At 35.1% G+C, this 15,402-nt stretch overlaps 1 protein-coding gene across 4 annotated transcripts; it reads left to right on the forward strand.

Moving 5' to 3' along the window:
- Positions 1-1,269: 1,269 nt before the first annotated feature.
- Positions 1,270-15,062, forward strand: LOC148601614 (snaclec agglucetin subunit alpha-1-like). 4 transcript variants are annotated; one of them, XR_015917363.1, is made up of 7 exons: positions 1,270-1,421; positions 2,403-2,669; positions 3,706-3,897; positions 4,540-4,779; positions 10,251-10,381; positions 11,394-11,489; positions 14,848-15,062. XR_015917363.1 is itself a non-coding variant. In XM_088556723.1 (5 exons), exons 1-5 carry the CDS (start codon positions 1,337-1,339, stop codon positions 14,859-14,861), a joined length of 798 nt encoding a protein of 265 aa, XP_088412849.1. In that variant the 5' UTR covers positions 1,270-1,336; the 3' UTR covers positions 14,862-15,062. The 4 variants fall into 4 exon arrangements, 3 of the variants coding, with proteins under 3 accessions (XP_088412849.1, XP_088412848.1, XP_088412850.1); XM_088556723.1 differs by lacking the exons at positions 10,251-10,381; positions 11,394-11,489; XM_088556722.1 differs by lacking the exons at positions 10,251-10,381; positions 11,394-11,489; positions 14,848-15,062 and adding an exon at positions 9,134-9,264.
- Positions 15,063-15,402: the final 340 nt, after the last annotated feature.

A 15,402-nucleotide genomic window follows, 5' to 3' on the forward strand; every position in this document is an offset into this window, starting at 1 on the left:
TCTAAAAAGTGCAAATCTGAATGCAGAAAAAGGTTGTTGCTTTGTGAAAGTATAGCATATGTAGACTAAAAAAGCATCGTTTGTTTGGTGGGTTTTTCTAGACCATGAATCACTTTACCATTGGTAGTGTCTGAATTTCATGCGGATTGGTACTTAATACATTCCCGATTTCTACTCTAATTTTAATAATTCTTATAGTGTGGCTTCTGGGTCGATCTATTTGATGCTAAATTGTATATGCTATCACTTTAAACATATACATTCAGATGTTAACTACCTTTTGAAATTCATTAAGGCGCTAGTACATCTTTTAATTACAGATAGCATACATAAATGGTTAAATTTGTTCTGCATTTGACAGGCATTCCTCATAATGGCATATTAAACGCATATGAGGTCATCTTCCCTTTCTATAATAAAATAGTATGGGATTTGAAATGGTTGAATTCGTATCGGGAAATAGGGATTTGGAACGGAAAAAGGCAAGGGAATAATCTGTTTATAAGTAATAATCTCAAAAGCATGTTTAATTTAATTTAAAAAAATCAAAATTAAGTGATGAATATAAAAAAAAGTACAATGTAACGATTTGTTTTATAGGGAATGGGACAGTGAGATATGGAAGTGTTAGAGTGGGACATGAGATTGGAGAGTGGGTTATTGGAGTGGGACAGTAGGGTTTGGGATAGGGACAGTAGAGTATAGGAAAAGACAGCGGTGTATGGTAATGGTACAGTGGAATATGGAAGAGGTACAATGGGGTATATGATTGGGGCATTATAGTATAGTATAGAGTAGGATAGTGGGGAATGAGAATGAGACAGTGGAGATTAGGACAGAGACAGTAGGGTATGGAACTGGTCTAGGTGGGTACAGACTGTACTGTAAGGTATGGGGTGAGAGAGTGGGGCATTGTGAATTGGAAAGTAGGGTATGAGAATGGTACAATTGGATATGGGATTGGAAAATAGGGTATTGGAATGGGACAGTAGAGAATAAAAATGGAAGATTGGGTAAAAGAATGGAACAGTGGGGCATAGAGTCAGGTGTTGGAGATGTAGGCGCAGGTCTAGTAACAAACAAGTACAAGTGGTTGCTCATTCTTGAGCTTGTCGACAAATGGGAAAAGTTTCCAGAATCTTGCAAACCAAAGTTTTTCTTTGACACGGGGAAAATATCTTTGTAGTTAATCAACATTACGTAATCAAACACATCATTAAATGAACAAGTGAGCTGCATGTCAATATCACATTTGCCTACAAATCTTGAGCAAATAAAATTCTTTTTTCGTTAATGTAATATAACATGATCATGTGTTCCGCTATGCATTACGCGTATGCGTGAAGGTTGTACAATTATGGTCTATGTTTTCAGTTTATATCTTGTTTTTGTATTTATTTTGTCGTCTCGAGCCCAAAATGGTGATTATCGTTATTTTGATATATTTGATAAGTATAGACTTTGATCATGAATAAATATGAATGATTTTTTTCATATGCGTATTTATCTTATTTTGGTTTCAAAACTCGGATCAAATGTGTTGTGTTTAAATAAATAAAATGCTTCGATATTAAATGGATATTGGAACAAGATTAACGCTGGGTAGATGGCTAGAATGAAAATGCAATGCAAAATCGTGGAAAGGGATATCAAGGGAAACTGCATTGAGCAGTAATCAAGAAGATCATTATCCAGGAATAACGGCCAAATATAGAATATAGACACAAAAACACAGACACAGAACGACATCAACAAAAATACCGAAAATGAACACAGACATTTTAATAACAGCTAGGAGAACGGACTAGGAGCACCGATAGGGTAAGCGAGTTGCTCATAAAACATATAAATCTTGCATTCACCGCGTTTTTTAACACATACATGATGAATATATATCAATGATAAGTTTACTTTGTTTTTAAATCATGCAAATTTTATCCACGAAAAAGAAGTATAAAACAATCATCGTTTTATTGCAATGTGAATGTTATTTTCTGTTAAAATTAGGTATTGGGTGAATCGTGTTTGAAAAACAAACAAGACGTCCCACGAAAACTGAATCAAAATGATATCTGAAATGCCAAAATGGAATTAATTTCTTTTCGTTTTAAGTTTCAGTAATTCTAAGTATAACTACACTGCATGAAATTAATTGCAATTTCATCATCAAAGGGAGATACTTAATTTTCCTCCTAATATTCCAATGATACTTTTAACTCGTTTTCTTCACCCTCTGACAATTCTAAGACAAACGAACTGTAAATTTGTCTTAAATAGATCATATTCTATGTACCCTAACTGTCAAATTCGTATGTTTTGTCAGAGCATGATTCATTATGTTTCAATTTTGCTTGATTCTAACATATTCTAGGACTTACTTCTATGATTTTTTTCAAACTTAGACTTATCAGGATGTCCAGACAATCTAAAAACCCTACAATACGTCAGGGCGTACACTGATACATGTATACAGTTTGTTCGGAACGAACTATCATGGGACGACTCTCGCAAACTCTGCAGAAATACGGGAGGTGATCTGGTGATGTTGAAGGATGCAACGAAACAGAATTTCTTCTTGCGGGTGTTGAATGAAATGAAATGGGATAAGAATCAGATATGGATCGGACTGACGGACAAGCATCATGAAGGTCACTGGGAATGGGTGGACGGTAAAATAATAATGTTTTCTAAATATGTTTGGTTTTTTTAATATACGGAGACGGGCTCATTTTCTGTAAGCGTTACTAAAATACGTCTAGAAATTTGTTTGTCTTCGAATTATAATTCGTACATCAATTCCTTTTCATAAACATCCGATCAATTCGAAACAAAACAACTAAGCTGAAACAAAGGATTTCAAACGAGTGATTATTGTAAAAAATGCGAAAAGTTTCTAGAGGACGCTGAGTTTCAAAACTAAATAAAGATTAAATGAAATGGGATAAGAATGAGATCTGCATCGGACTGACGGACAAGCATCGTGAGGGTTACTGGGAATGGGTTGACGGTAAGAAAACTCTTTTTTTTTCTCGATCCTAATTCCTAAGATTACTTTACCAGGAGATTTTTACGACTTTTTTCTGAACCACCTTTTTTGCAGTTTTTGAGATCAGTCTGCTTTTGTACATTTTTGAATTTGAGATATCAAAATTATTGTTGATAGATTAATAAACTGTTGACCATTTAGAACAAATATATACATTGGAGCGAATTAATAGCGGATTGTATTTGGTATTATAATTTGTATTATATTATTTTTCAAATATATTCTAACTTAATCTGTGATTCAATCATTTATCGTTTTTGACAATGTGCTTGATTTTTAATTATTTAATTCCTGACACCTTCTCTTAATGCTGACCAATAAGTGTGATTGTACTTTCGTTATAATTGTAGCCACCATTTTTGAATTGGCGTAACAAGAAAACAGTGAGTGTTAAACATATTAATTTAAGTACTGCAGGTGTTTATTGTTTTGTTTTCATTGACTGTGGAATACAATGCACATTCTAAATATGACACTTATTAAAACTAATATACAACATAAAAGCGCTTTTCAGGTTCCAAAATTGCATACGGGCATTTTGCAAGTGGACAAGGTAATAATCACAACACTGGATTTATATACAAAAAGTACCTTATAGATCAATGTGTTTACGTTGCAAATTCTCGAAAATAATTCTGTGTTCATTGCTTTTTTAATAGGTACAAAAATTGCATACGGGCATTTTGCAAGTGGGCAAAGTAATAACTACAACGGTGGATTTCTATTTACCAGTGGGTCATCGGATGATTGTGCTCTGTTGAGACGGGACGACGGTGGACAATGGCACGACTATCCCTGTCATCCTCCAATTGCAAATATTGGATACCATTATTCATACGCCTGTGAATTCCGTAAGCATAAGAATGCTTTTCAATGCTAACGATGTTTGGCATAACCTAATTTAGAATATTTGACTTGCATAAATTTCGCTCCATTAATTTTCCACCTAACAGTAAAAAAGGACTAAATCTGTTTCTTTGTTGGGTCTAATTCATTGTCGAGAATTTGAAGAGGTATTGCAGTCTTTAACCGTGTTGTGCTTGAAAAGCATTGTAGCCGAAGAATGTTTCCTTAAGATGAAAGTCATCATAACATGACATCTCTTGCTTCTATTATAATTTGATGTGATTCACGCCTCATCATAAATATTTATTTGTTTATTTATTAATTTTTAAATCGTGTAAAAAAAACTTGACCTACACCTAGTTTATACTCAAATGTTTCGGCGGAGTCAGTGTTGCGTATTAATCTATTGATCTCTGAGTATGTTGTATATGTATCTTTGTGATGGTTTGTGTTTGTTTCTGTTAGTTATGCATCGTTTAAGTTTTTGAAAGTTGATATACAACTGACACAGTCAATAGACAGTATTGATGTGTAAAATATGTTAGTATTATTTGACATAAATAATCAACCTAAAGTAAGTAAATTTCTTTTATTCTGTATATTATTTTTTTTTAACTATTGAGTTTTACTGTATATGTTAATTCTAGCAAGGAACTTGAGTGTTTTAAAACCTACAACACAAACTATATCTACAAGAACCAAAACACCTGGACCAACTCCTGTAATAACTAACGTTAAAACACCGACAACGACAAAAACTGTAACAAATCAAACCCATAAGAACATTGTGACATCAGCAAGCACCAGGGCAAGCAGAAAGACGTTGGTTTCCACTTTACAAAATGTGGGAACAACCGTGCGAGTAATGCCAGATACCACCATAAGAGGTAAGTTTTTCAGATATACATTTAACCTAATATCTTTTACAAACTTACAAAATAAATAGATAATCTTTGAGCCAAGGACTATTAATGATTAATGATACCTTGCTCCCCTTCCCTAAAAACCATATAGAAAACCCCTAAAGGCATTCAGATGGAGAAACAGAAGAAGAGATGCACAGGTGCATCACGTGGTAAAAAGGTATGTGATAGTTGCATATAATTCCATTCAGCCTTCAGCCTTTTTAGGGACTTGCGTATCAGAACGTGGTCTAGTCTCCCTGTGAAATCAATGTAAAAGTCATTCAGTTGTCAATCAATTGTCTTTTCTGATTAGAACTAGCAAATAGTGCCTTATGCAGCAGTTTTGGGTAGACATACAAAAGTCTTTTCCGAATTTAAGCAGTCCGAAATAAAGAGTCGACCTTGATCTTCGTTCTATTTGATTCTATGTGTTCAGATTATGATTCTTTTTGATTCAAATTAAAAAACCAAATGTCTTCTATATGAAGCATTAGGTGTGACAACAATATGACGTTTTCATGCTGACATAGGTAACATAATCATGAGTATATGTTCTTGTTTGCTTTGTAAGGCGTTCGTTTACCTATACCAAACGTTTCGAGAGTAACACAAAAGGTTAACACATTTATAAGCGGCAGAATTTTTGTAATTGACAAGATTCCTTGTCTGCATTTATCTTCCTATGGAGGGAAGCGACAAGCACCTTTGTTTTGTTGGCAACATGTGTCATTTGAAACCAGCGTTCACATGTACATTAAATTCAAGGAAACAGTGAACTCAAAGTACTTTTTAATTTCTCGTTTTGTTAGATATTAATAGAATGTTGGGGTCAAAGCTGAAACATTGTTCATCGAATTTATACATTAATTCAATTTGTAAACTTTTGATATGATTGTCTTCTTATACATGTGAAACGAGATTCCATTTTGTTAAGCATATGGACACCTCTTTAAATGTTCTGGTATACACAGACTTTCTTCTATAACTCGTCTATATACTCAGTCGTTTCTGTTTGTAAAGTTTTGGAAGACTAATCCTTAGTTTAAACATATCATTCTGATTTCATTCGGTTTTTATGAACCTCAATTAAAAAAAATGAAGTGGAAATCCAAATCGTCTCTTTAAGAATACATAAAATATAATTTATCTAGGATTTCTTCAATATTTCTTCCACATTTATAAGGTACATGTGTCTTGACCACTTTTGTTTACTTATGAAGTCACCGACCACGAAGTGCAGGTGACTTATTGTTTTTACTCCCTTACAGTGGTAGAGTTTGGCATGCTAAATAAAATTATGCAAAAACGCCATGGTGCTCGTTGCCATGGCAACCGATTTTCATTCCAAAATTTCCAAATGCTCCAATTTGGTTGAAATTTGTTTTTAAAGGTTACAACGATCAGCCGATCTATATTTTGAGGTTTCGAGCCAATTTAAAAATCGCAATTGTCATGGAAACTGATTTACCTGCAAAATTTCAAAAAACGTCACATTTGGATGAAATTTGTTTTTCAGGGTGAAGGTGAAAATGATATGTTGAATCTGAATTTTGAAGTTTCGAGGCTATGTGCCCACGGGAAGTGACTTGTCTAATGTTTCGATCTCAGTTTCCGCTATATAGATGACGTATAATCGTAAAATAATCCTAGTTTCGGGTATTTAATGCATCGCATCTACCCCACAGAACTTGAGATAAGGGATATTACAGACACTGTGAAGTCAAGTTCATATATTGACCTACACCTATTAGATCAATGGTAAACTATTGACCGAACTATACAACAAAGGCGATGAATTTTCATTCCGTATTGTCAACTTTCCTTTCAACTGTACTGTAACAGTAGCAATATTTCTTCAGCATCTGCGTATGGAGTTTTTTTTTATTCTACAACTCATACGTAATGCTAGAGTTTGCCGTACATGTAACTACGCATACTTTTTGTACCGCGCTAGTCTTCTTACAATTAGATTTCTTGAACTCATGGATCGTTACAGTGTATACATCTGCATTCTTTTGATTTTCTTTAGAATATTGGTTACCTTAATTACTCTTTTGCGAGACTTAAAATTTGATTAAAATTATTTATTATTACATAATACTGAAAGTCCATCTGGAAGGTACCTGGTTAACAATTCTATATATTTAAACCCTCTGCTGGCGATAAATATTATACATGCTCAAGTTCAACATAACTGATGAAGATTGGCTTGAATTCAGCAAAATAAATACCGTCTATAAAACTACGAGAATAATGTTTGTTTGACGATATTTAATTCAAAATTGCAACTTCTTGTAAGGCTTACTTTGAATGACACAAAGTTCATTAACAAAAACATGCTAACATTTAAATAGTCAAAATTGATTTATAATATCCTGCATATGACTTGTGTGAAAAAAAACAGGTGTTCTTACAAAACGCAACGTGTTACAAAATGTGACCAAAACATGTTTGTACAACAATTTTAATTTGAAAGTATAATAATTTTTCTTCTGAAAAATTATACCAAATATAGCCATATCACATCTTTTCACATTAAACTTGCCCCGTGCAGGTCCGGGTGTTTAAAGAATAGGCCTGCAGCAACGCTAAGCTTGTCGTAAAAGGCGACTAAATAGTGCTCAGAAACCTAGCCGGGGGCTAGGCGCTCTGCCCACAGAGCAACTGGGATGTGTGCCCCAGGTGGTGGAATGGGGTACCCCTGGCGTGTTACATGCTGGGGTTGTCAGGCTATAATACGGAAAACCTGACCGCAAACCATAGTGGTGCACCGTGTTGGGAAAAATGCCACGTTCCTCGCACGTTAAAGAACCCTGCTGTGGTATTCGATAGGAGTAGGAACCTTTGCGCTCCGCCACAGGAGGCTAAATTGCCCGACCTTACCCATCCCCCTTTTTCCAGTGGCAATCAAAATTTGTCGACCCTATTATCCTTGTGACCCATCCTCTTTTTTCATTTCATGTTCATTTTATCATCCATTTCATGTTCATTGTCTGAATATAGCTGAAATATTGCTGCTCGGACGTTAAACCCCAACAAACAAACACATTAAACTTGCCCCGTGCAGGTCCGGGTGTTAAAAGAATAGGCCTGCAGCAGCGCTAAGCTTGTCGTAGAAGGCGACTAAATAGTGCTCAGAACCTTAGCCGGGGGCTAGGGCGTTCTGCCCACAGAGCAACTGGGATGTGTGCCCCAGGTGGTGGAATGGGGTACCCCTGGCGTGTTACATGCTGGGGTTTGTCAGGCTATAATACGGAAAACCTGACCGCAAACCATAGTGGTGCACCGTGTTGGGAAGGATGCCACGTTCCTCGCACGTTAAATAACCCTACTGTGGTATTCTCCCGGAGTAGGAACCATAGGGCTCCGCCACAGGAGGCTAAATTGCCCGACCCTACCCACCTCCCCCTATTTCCAGTGGCAATCAAATTTTGTCACCCCCATTGTCCTTGTGTCCCATCCCTTTTTCATTTCATCATCATGTCATGTTCATTTTATCATCAATTTCATGTTCATCGTCTGAATATAGCTGAAATATTGCTGCTCGGACGTTAACCCCAATAACCAACCAACCAACCACATTAAACTTCGTTACTTGAATTCTTTTAACTTCTTGTTTCCTACTACAGAACAACATTTCAAACTTGAACGGGAACATTTATTTGATTTTATGAGGTTCGGCATAAACATGTCTAACTATTTTTGCGTGGAAAACTGCTTACCCACCACCATCCCCACATATTTTGTTTTACTGCGTCCACTGTTATATGCATACTGGTATATTTTAAAATTAAATTTTTTGTCTGTTTTTTTATTTGTGTGTTAGCTCCCTTTGTTTGTAAATAATAATTTGCTTAATAATTTAATAAATAGCATTTTGATCGGAATATCCCTTATGGAATGTGAAACATTTCAGTGATAGGCAGACAAAAAATAAATCTTGCCTTTTTTAATACATTTTACCGATTCAAATATATACTGTGTAATTGTATTTTTTTAAAATCAAAACACACTTTAGAAGGTGTCCATTAAAGGCCCAGGTTGTGGGCGGCACATGCAATACTTTCTTTCAAAAATGTTATCATCTACTACTATTACTTAAGCAATAGTTCTTTGATATGTTCGTAATAGAGTTGATTCTCTGGGGACTTCAAGTTATTATTCTGAGTAATTCACACTTAATACACACAATATCCTGCTAAGTCTAATTAATATACAATGTATGATTTTAACATTACATTGAACAAAAAGTAGTGGGATACAAGGTACTCTGTGTCGACAACATCATAGAAACTCCCTGTTTCAAAAAGTAATGATATTGTGACATCTACAACAGAGTTAACAGTCAAGCCATGTCAAGACAGCAAATTAGTTAATTGTACCGACCCGGCTTTCTGTGGTCTGGTGTTTAGGAAAAACTGCCCTGTTACATGTGGACTTTGTGGTAAGTAAAATATTTGGGATTAATTTCAAGCGAACTAATTAAAGAGTTCATTAAAATTACAAAATTATTTACCTGCTTAATGATTTCTAGTTCACATGTATGAGTGGAAATTGTATAACTATCTCATCCATTTATATTTGTAAAACGAGCGCTGTATAATTCCTAAAGATAAAAAAACGTAAGTATCTAAAAGTATTAATCAGAATAGGTAAATGTATACGAAATTAAAAAAAAAACTTAAACGTCGTCTATCAATTTTCTATTCTGTTATATTTATTGATTTTTAAGTTTTTTTTTAATGCCGTAAACTTCCGACCCACTCCCCTTTTTACACTGTTCCAAATTACCAATAACCCCATTCATTATTTTCATATATACCAACGGTCCGTAAGTGATCATAACGATTAAACATGCTGGTTATAAACATGTCTCTAAATAGTTCCAGTTTCCAATTTCCAGCTGTCCCATGCTCTATGTCCCATTTCTTAATGTTCGATACGCAAAGCGAAAGTTTACCACAATCAGGTGGTGAACATGTAGATCTTAAACTTTGTGTATGGGCCGATACTGACGAAGTGTTATTATGAGTTGTACGCTGTTTTTCCTTCTGTGTGTTTTTTTTCTGTTTATACATTGTCTGCATGTTAGTTGTCACTTGGAGGCTCTCCTTTCATTACCTTCAATATTAAAAAAAATATGTTTAAAAACGTAGAGTTACCTTTCAAGTGCTAATGTCTCGTTTGACTACGACTTGAATATAGAATGAGTGGTTTAAACATTTGATTAGTTCATTTTAATAGGCCGCTAAAATATCTGAAAAATTAAATTAATAAAAATTCTAGTTGCTTATAATCCAAATTAAGATTTAGGTCGTAATCGAAACGTCATTTAGTGTTGTTTTTATTTAAATCGCGGATTGACGGTAACGACATCAGGCAAATTTACTGGTTTGTCCATAGAGGGCCAACATATCAGAAAGATTGTTAGAAACTTAGCTGAATTGTTTCAGATCATGGTTTATCTTGTATTTCGGTCTCCAGAAAAAACCGTGTGAAGACAACAAGATTCTGAACTGCAATGATCCAGATATATGTGCGTCACCATTCAAGAAGAACTGTACTGTAACGTGTGGTGCATGTGGTAAGTATCGATGATGAGTACAAAGTAAAAATATAAAGAATACATGTATAACCAAAATATTCAATCAATAAACCATAACAATATCAAACAGTATCAAAACATAATAATTACACAATATGAAAATAATAGAATGACAGAGGCGATTGCTTCACAAAAGGATAGCAATGTTTTATCATTATCATACTGCGCCTCATTGAAAATGTGCTAAGGTCAACTCTTAAACGCTGTTGAAGTGTCAAAACCGAAACATTCAATTCTCAAATGTTAAAAACTAGTATATTGCACTATTCATTTGGTAAATGTCAAATGTAAAATATACGTGAATAGCAGGAATAAATTTAATGCATTTAAATCCTTCTGGAAAAGATGCATACATGTATACAAAAGGGGTATCCCATTGCACCTTATATGAGTCAATGGAAAAAATAACATTGTGCTAATGGAAATCACACAACAGAAAGGTTTAATTCAACTATCCCTTGTTAGTTATTCCCTGGAAGGAGACATAAAAATCCATCATACAGTTTAAGAGGGTAAGAGGACATGCTGATACAAGTGGACACCCCTACTCACTATACCTAATTATACAATCAATGCAAAAGTCCATTTTTTTTCTTCTTAGGCCAAAACTCTTTCAACCCAAAATCACAAATAACAGACACGTGTGCAATGGCATGTGCATTGCCTGATAATAGTTCTCATTCTCTGTAAATTTTATCAACGGTTGACGACGAGTATAGGTTACAAAATATGACGGTAAAACGGAAAGAGGAGATCTTGATCTCTTCATACAGCTTTGTTGAACGCATGAATCATATTAAGTAAATTACCAAGTTAATTTCTTGTAGAATGATCTTATAATAAAATGCACCTTTTGAGAAACATACAGGCTACACAATATTTGCATTTGAACAACACTCATATAAATATGATATGAATTAAACTTAAAAGCTAAAACAAACTCAAATTTGAGACCACTTATTCTACATGTATCCGTTTTCTCACATTACAGTGCCTTGTATTGACAATCGTTTTGTGAACTGTCAAAGCTCAGGCATCTGCTCTTCAGATTTCAAACAACATTGTCCAAATACATGTGGACTGTGTGGTAAGTAACTAAGATGTTTCCTCATTACTGTGTCACCACAAAAACAAGTACATGTAATATCGATCGTCATAGTTTTTTTCTTCTTCTGCATGGTGTATTCACTAACAGTCTGAAAGATTTTTATGAAAGATATTGTGTGACCAGTTTATACAGGGTTGGTTCAGTAGTATCGTTAACTCCTCCATAGAAAAATAGTATAGTACCTCGTATAAACCAGAATTTTGTCTGGGAAAATATTTAACTCAATTAAAAACGGATTGAATTGGCTAAGCTGAGACTGTAATGTAAAGTTACTAATTGAAACTGGTCTCTGGGACAATATTCCGCGACAAGAACATATACACTGATTATGTGACGATAAACATATCGGCAATGAGTTTCATTATGTTTCTGTATGCAAAAAATGAGCAAGGCAACTCTGGTCTCAGTATAACCATCACTACTATACAGAAAATCCACGTGAAAATAAATGACATTACTTACTTCGACTCTGTCATGTTAGAATATATAACAATGTGGCTATTTTTTTTTTAAACAGATCAAGATTTTCTTCTGATAATTACATACTTTATAAATCATCCAAAGTTAATTTGGTTTAAAAAGTATTGGAACAAACCAATATTCCATTAACAAAATATAACTATTTGTAACTATATCCGTGCGATCCGATTGTTGACCGGGCTTCTTTTGTCCTACATTGATTGATGTCACATGGTCTTATATTATTTGTCTTAAATTGTATCAGTGTGCCATGTGTACTACGACGATTGGTGTTTTTTTTTTACGGTTTTGACTATCCTTACGGATCTCACACGACCGCCCCTTATGGGGATTGTGTTAGTAGATGACAGTTAGTAGTGGGAGGTAGCGGTGCCCAGTCTTCGGGATACCTGACCAAAAAACTCAGTCAGGGTATGTCCTACTAGCGGCTGGGCTGCTTTGTTGACCCTCTGGCCTACTCCCAGACCCCACATGGGTACGAGAGCGTTTTCCCACTCTATTAAGGAGTACGTCAACATGTAGAGTGTGCCATCTGCACTTTAAAATCATATATTTATATACTATTCCATATTGTATCTGCATGTATATAATTTATATTAAGGCCAGGTCGTAATTTGGTTGCAGTCCTGTACTGTCTGAGAGAAATAAAATCTTGAACTCTTAGATCTTGAAAAATCTAACGCGACATAAAATTGATATACTGACGGACTTTACAATCACGAGAAAATGCGAATCTGCGCGGATTACTTCCAAGGATTAAAGTCACATTACAAAAGTTTTTGTCAAGTCGGTATACTATGATATTGGAGTGACCGATTTCAAAAACTTATATCTTATAATTGATTTCAATGAGAAAGTAAAGACTGGGTTATACTTTTAGACATGTGCCTGTTTATCAGTTTGTTGAGTGGTTGCCTTTAAAATAGCCTTATAATACAACTTCTAACCATCAAAACGTTAATCGTGCAATATTGTAAAATATGGCATGTGTGTAATGGAATTTCTGTTTCTACGGAATGCAAAAAAAAAAGGAAAGAAATGGAATAAATGAGAATACATACTATTCTCGTAGAGCCGGCACTGCTAGAACTGTGAGAAGAACTGGCTCTAGTGGCAGAACTATTAGAAGAGCTGGCCGTAGAACTGTTCTATGACACGTTAAGAACTGTCCTAGAGCTGACTCTTCTGACAGTTCCCCTGAGAGGTTAGAACTGTCCTAGAGCCGGCTCTTCTGACGACAGTTCCCCTGAGAGGTTAGAACTGTCCTTGAGCTTCCTCTTCTGACAGTTCCCCTGAGAGGTTAGAACTGTCCTTAAGCTTCCTCTTCTGACAGTTCCCCTGAGAGGTTAGAACTGTCCTAGAGCTTCCTCTTCTGACAGTTCCCCTGAGAGGTTAGAACTGTCCTTGAGCCTCCTCTTCTGATAGTTCCCCTGAGAGGTTAGAACTGTCCTAGAGTCGGCTGTTCTGACAGTTCCACTGAGAGGTTAGAACTGTCCTTGAGCTTCCTCTTCTGACAGTTCCACTGAGAGGTTAGAACTGTCCTTGAGCTTCCTCTTCTGATAGTTCCCCTGAGAGGTTAGAACTGTCCTAGAGCTTCCTCTTCTGATAGTTCCCCTGAGAGGTTAGAACTGTCCTTGAGCCTCCTCTTCTGATAGTTCCCCTGAGAGGTTAGAACTGTCCTAGAGTCGGCTGTTCTGACAGTTCTCCTAAGAGGTTAGAACTTTCCTTGAGCTTCCTCTTCTGATAGTTCCCCTGAGAGGTTAAAACTGTCCTAGAGTCGGCTGTTCTGACAGTTCCCCTGAGAGGTTAGAACTGTCCTAGAGCCGGCTCTTCTGACAGTTCCCCTGAGGGGTTAGAACTGTCCTAGAGTCGGCACTTCTGACAGTTCCCCTGAGAGGTTAGAACTGTCCTAGAGCCGACTCTTCTGACAGTTCCCCTGTAAGGTTAGAATTGATGTTAATATCTGTATTCATCTATTTGATGATAATTTGGAAATTATTGGCTGTGTAGAAATTAACCTTTCCCAGATCAGTCTCATTCATTCTCCTCACCGAATGAGATTTCGTCCATAGCAACATGACGGTGCACCGTAAACAAATATATATATAAAAGATTTTATAGTACTTTTCATGGCTATTTTTATAGTTGTAATTTTCCATGATATACTTTTGAACAAAAAGTATGTTTAAACTGTTAATTCACAGCAAACAATTTGAAAACTATAATAGTGACAGTCAGAAAGGCAACCCAAATATAATGTGTACAGCTTCAATGTAGTTTGAGGGTGCCCATTGAGCTCCGACCATCATAGGTATAGCATAAAATTATATTCTGTTTGTTATCTTTCTTTTCCCTACCCTTACCCTACCAGTGCACCTAGTCGATGATCTTAGTTTATAGTGGAGTTCGTGTTCATTTACTTTTTTTTCTTTGTGTCTTTTTTTCATTGTGTTCTCGTTAATCTTTGAATAATGTATTTTTTTTATAACTACTCGAATCTGGTTCCCTTATTTTCCCTTTTTATCGTTTTTAAAACCTGAAACAAGATTGTTAAATGCTACAATTAGCAGAAAGCATATTAACAAAGGTGCAATACCACATGTCAAATACGGGAAAAACATTTGACAAACACCTTAGACATTATAAACGGACAGAAAACGCAGAACAAGTAGAACAACAAAAGAATTAAAACAAAAACACAGAGAAAAATAAACAGTACGGATTCTAGTGATATTTTGAAGAAAAAAAATCATGATTGCTTTTTTCCATATCGGATTTCACTTCACTGTAGCTAAAATAAAACAAAGACCGCGGATATTGAAATGTGGTTCTTTTTAATTGATTGATAATTTTACAGGTTTAAGACCATGACAGCTTCCATGTTATGAAGAAAATGGATCCAGTTATATATAGTGATGACACAAATGTTTCGGATCAAATTACTGCCACATGTACTAAATAAAAGACAAGGTTAACAGATGACAGGGGAAACACTGTTTTAGAAAATATATCATGGTCTACATGTACTGTTCTTGTTGTACACTTTAAGTGGCTAATAAAATGTGTTGTTTATTTTTGTGTATTGTTTTATTTATTTTTTTTATCCTACCCGTTAAAGCAAGCAAATACATCATACAATGATCGGCATGTCCATTTAGTACCTCACTTTTATCCGCAAGTTTTTTTCTAAATCGCATGGATTAATTTATTTTTATTAAACTTTAAAAGAATAGTTATGAAAATGTCATTTTTCACATACAACTTTAAATTTGATCTGAATAAATTTGGGTCTCTTTAAAATTATCATAATTATTACACTTTCATTTATTTTGCCAATGACCTAGCTCAATAATACGCGTGTATTTATGCAGTGAATAATTTTTAATGAAACGTTCAGGAAATTGGCATAATG

This window comes from Perna viridis, chromosome 12 (genome assembly GCF_037379345.1).
Source record: "Perna viridis isolate PV_CMFRI_1.1 ecotype Kerala chromosome 12, ASM3737934v1, whole genome shotgun sequence".
Taxonomy (NCBI): domain Eukaryota; kingdom Metazoa; phylum Mollusca; class Bivalvia; order Mytilida; family Mytilidae; genus Perna; species Perna viridis.

Bases quoted from the DNA above. Each gene is read 5' to 3' on its own strand.
- LOC148601614 (XM_088556722.1), top strand. From the start codon at position 1,337: ATGCGTGAAGGTTGTACAATTATGGTCTATGTTTTCAGTTTATATCTT. The intron at 1,422-2,402 runs GTGATTATCGTT...TTTCAAACTTAG, and splicing joins GTCGTCTCGAGCCCAAAATG to ACTTATCAGGATGTCCAGAC. The intron at 2,670-3,705 runs GTAAAATAATAA...CTTTTTTAATAG, and splicing joins TCACTGGGAATGGGTGGACG to GTACAAAAATTGCATACGGG.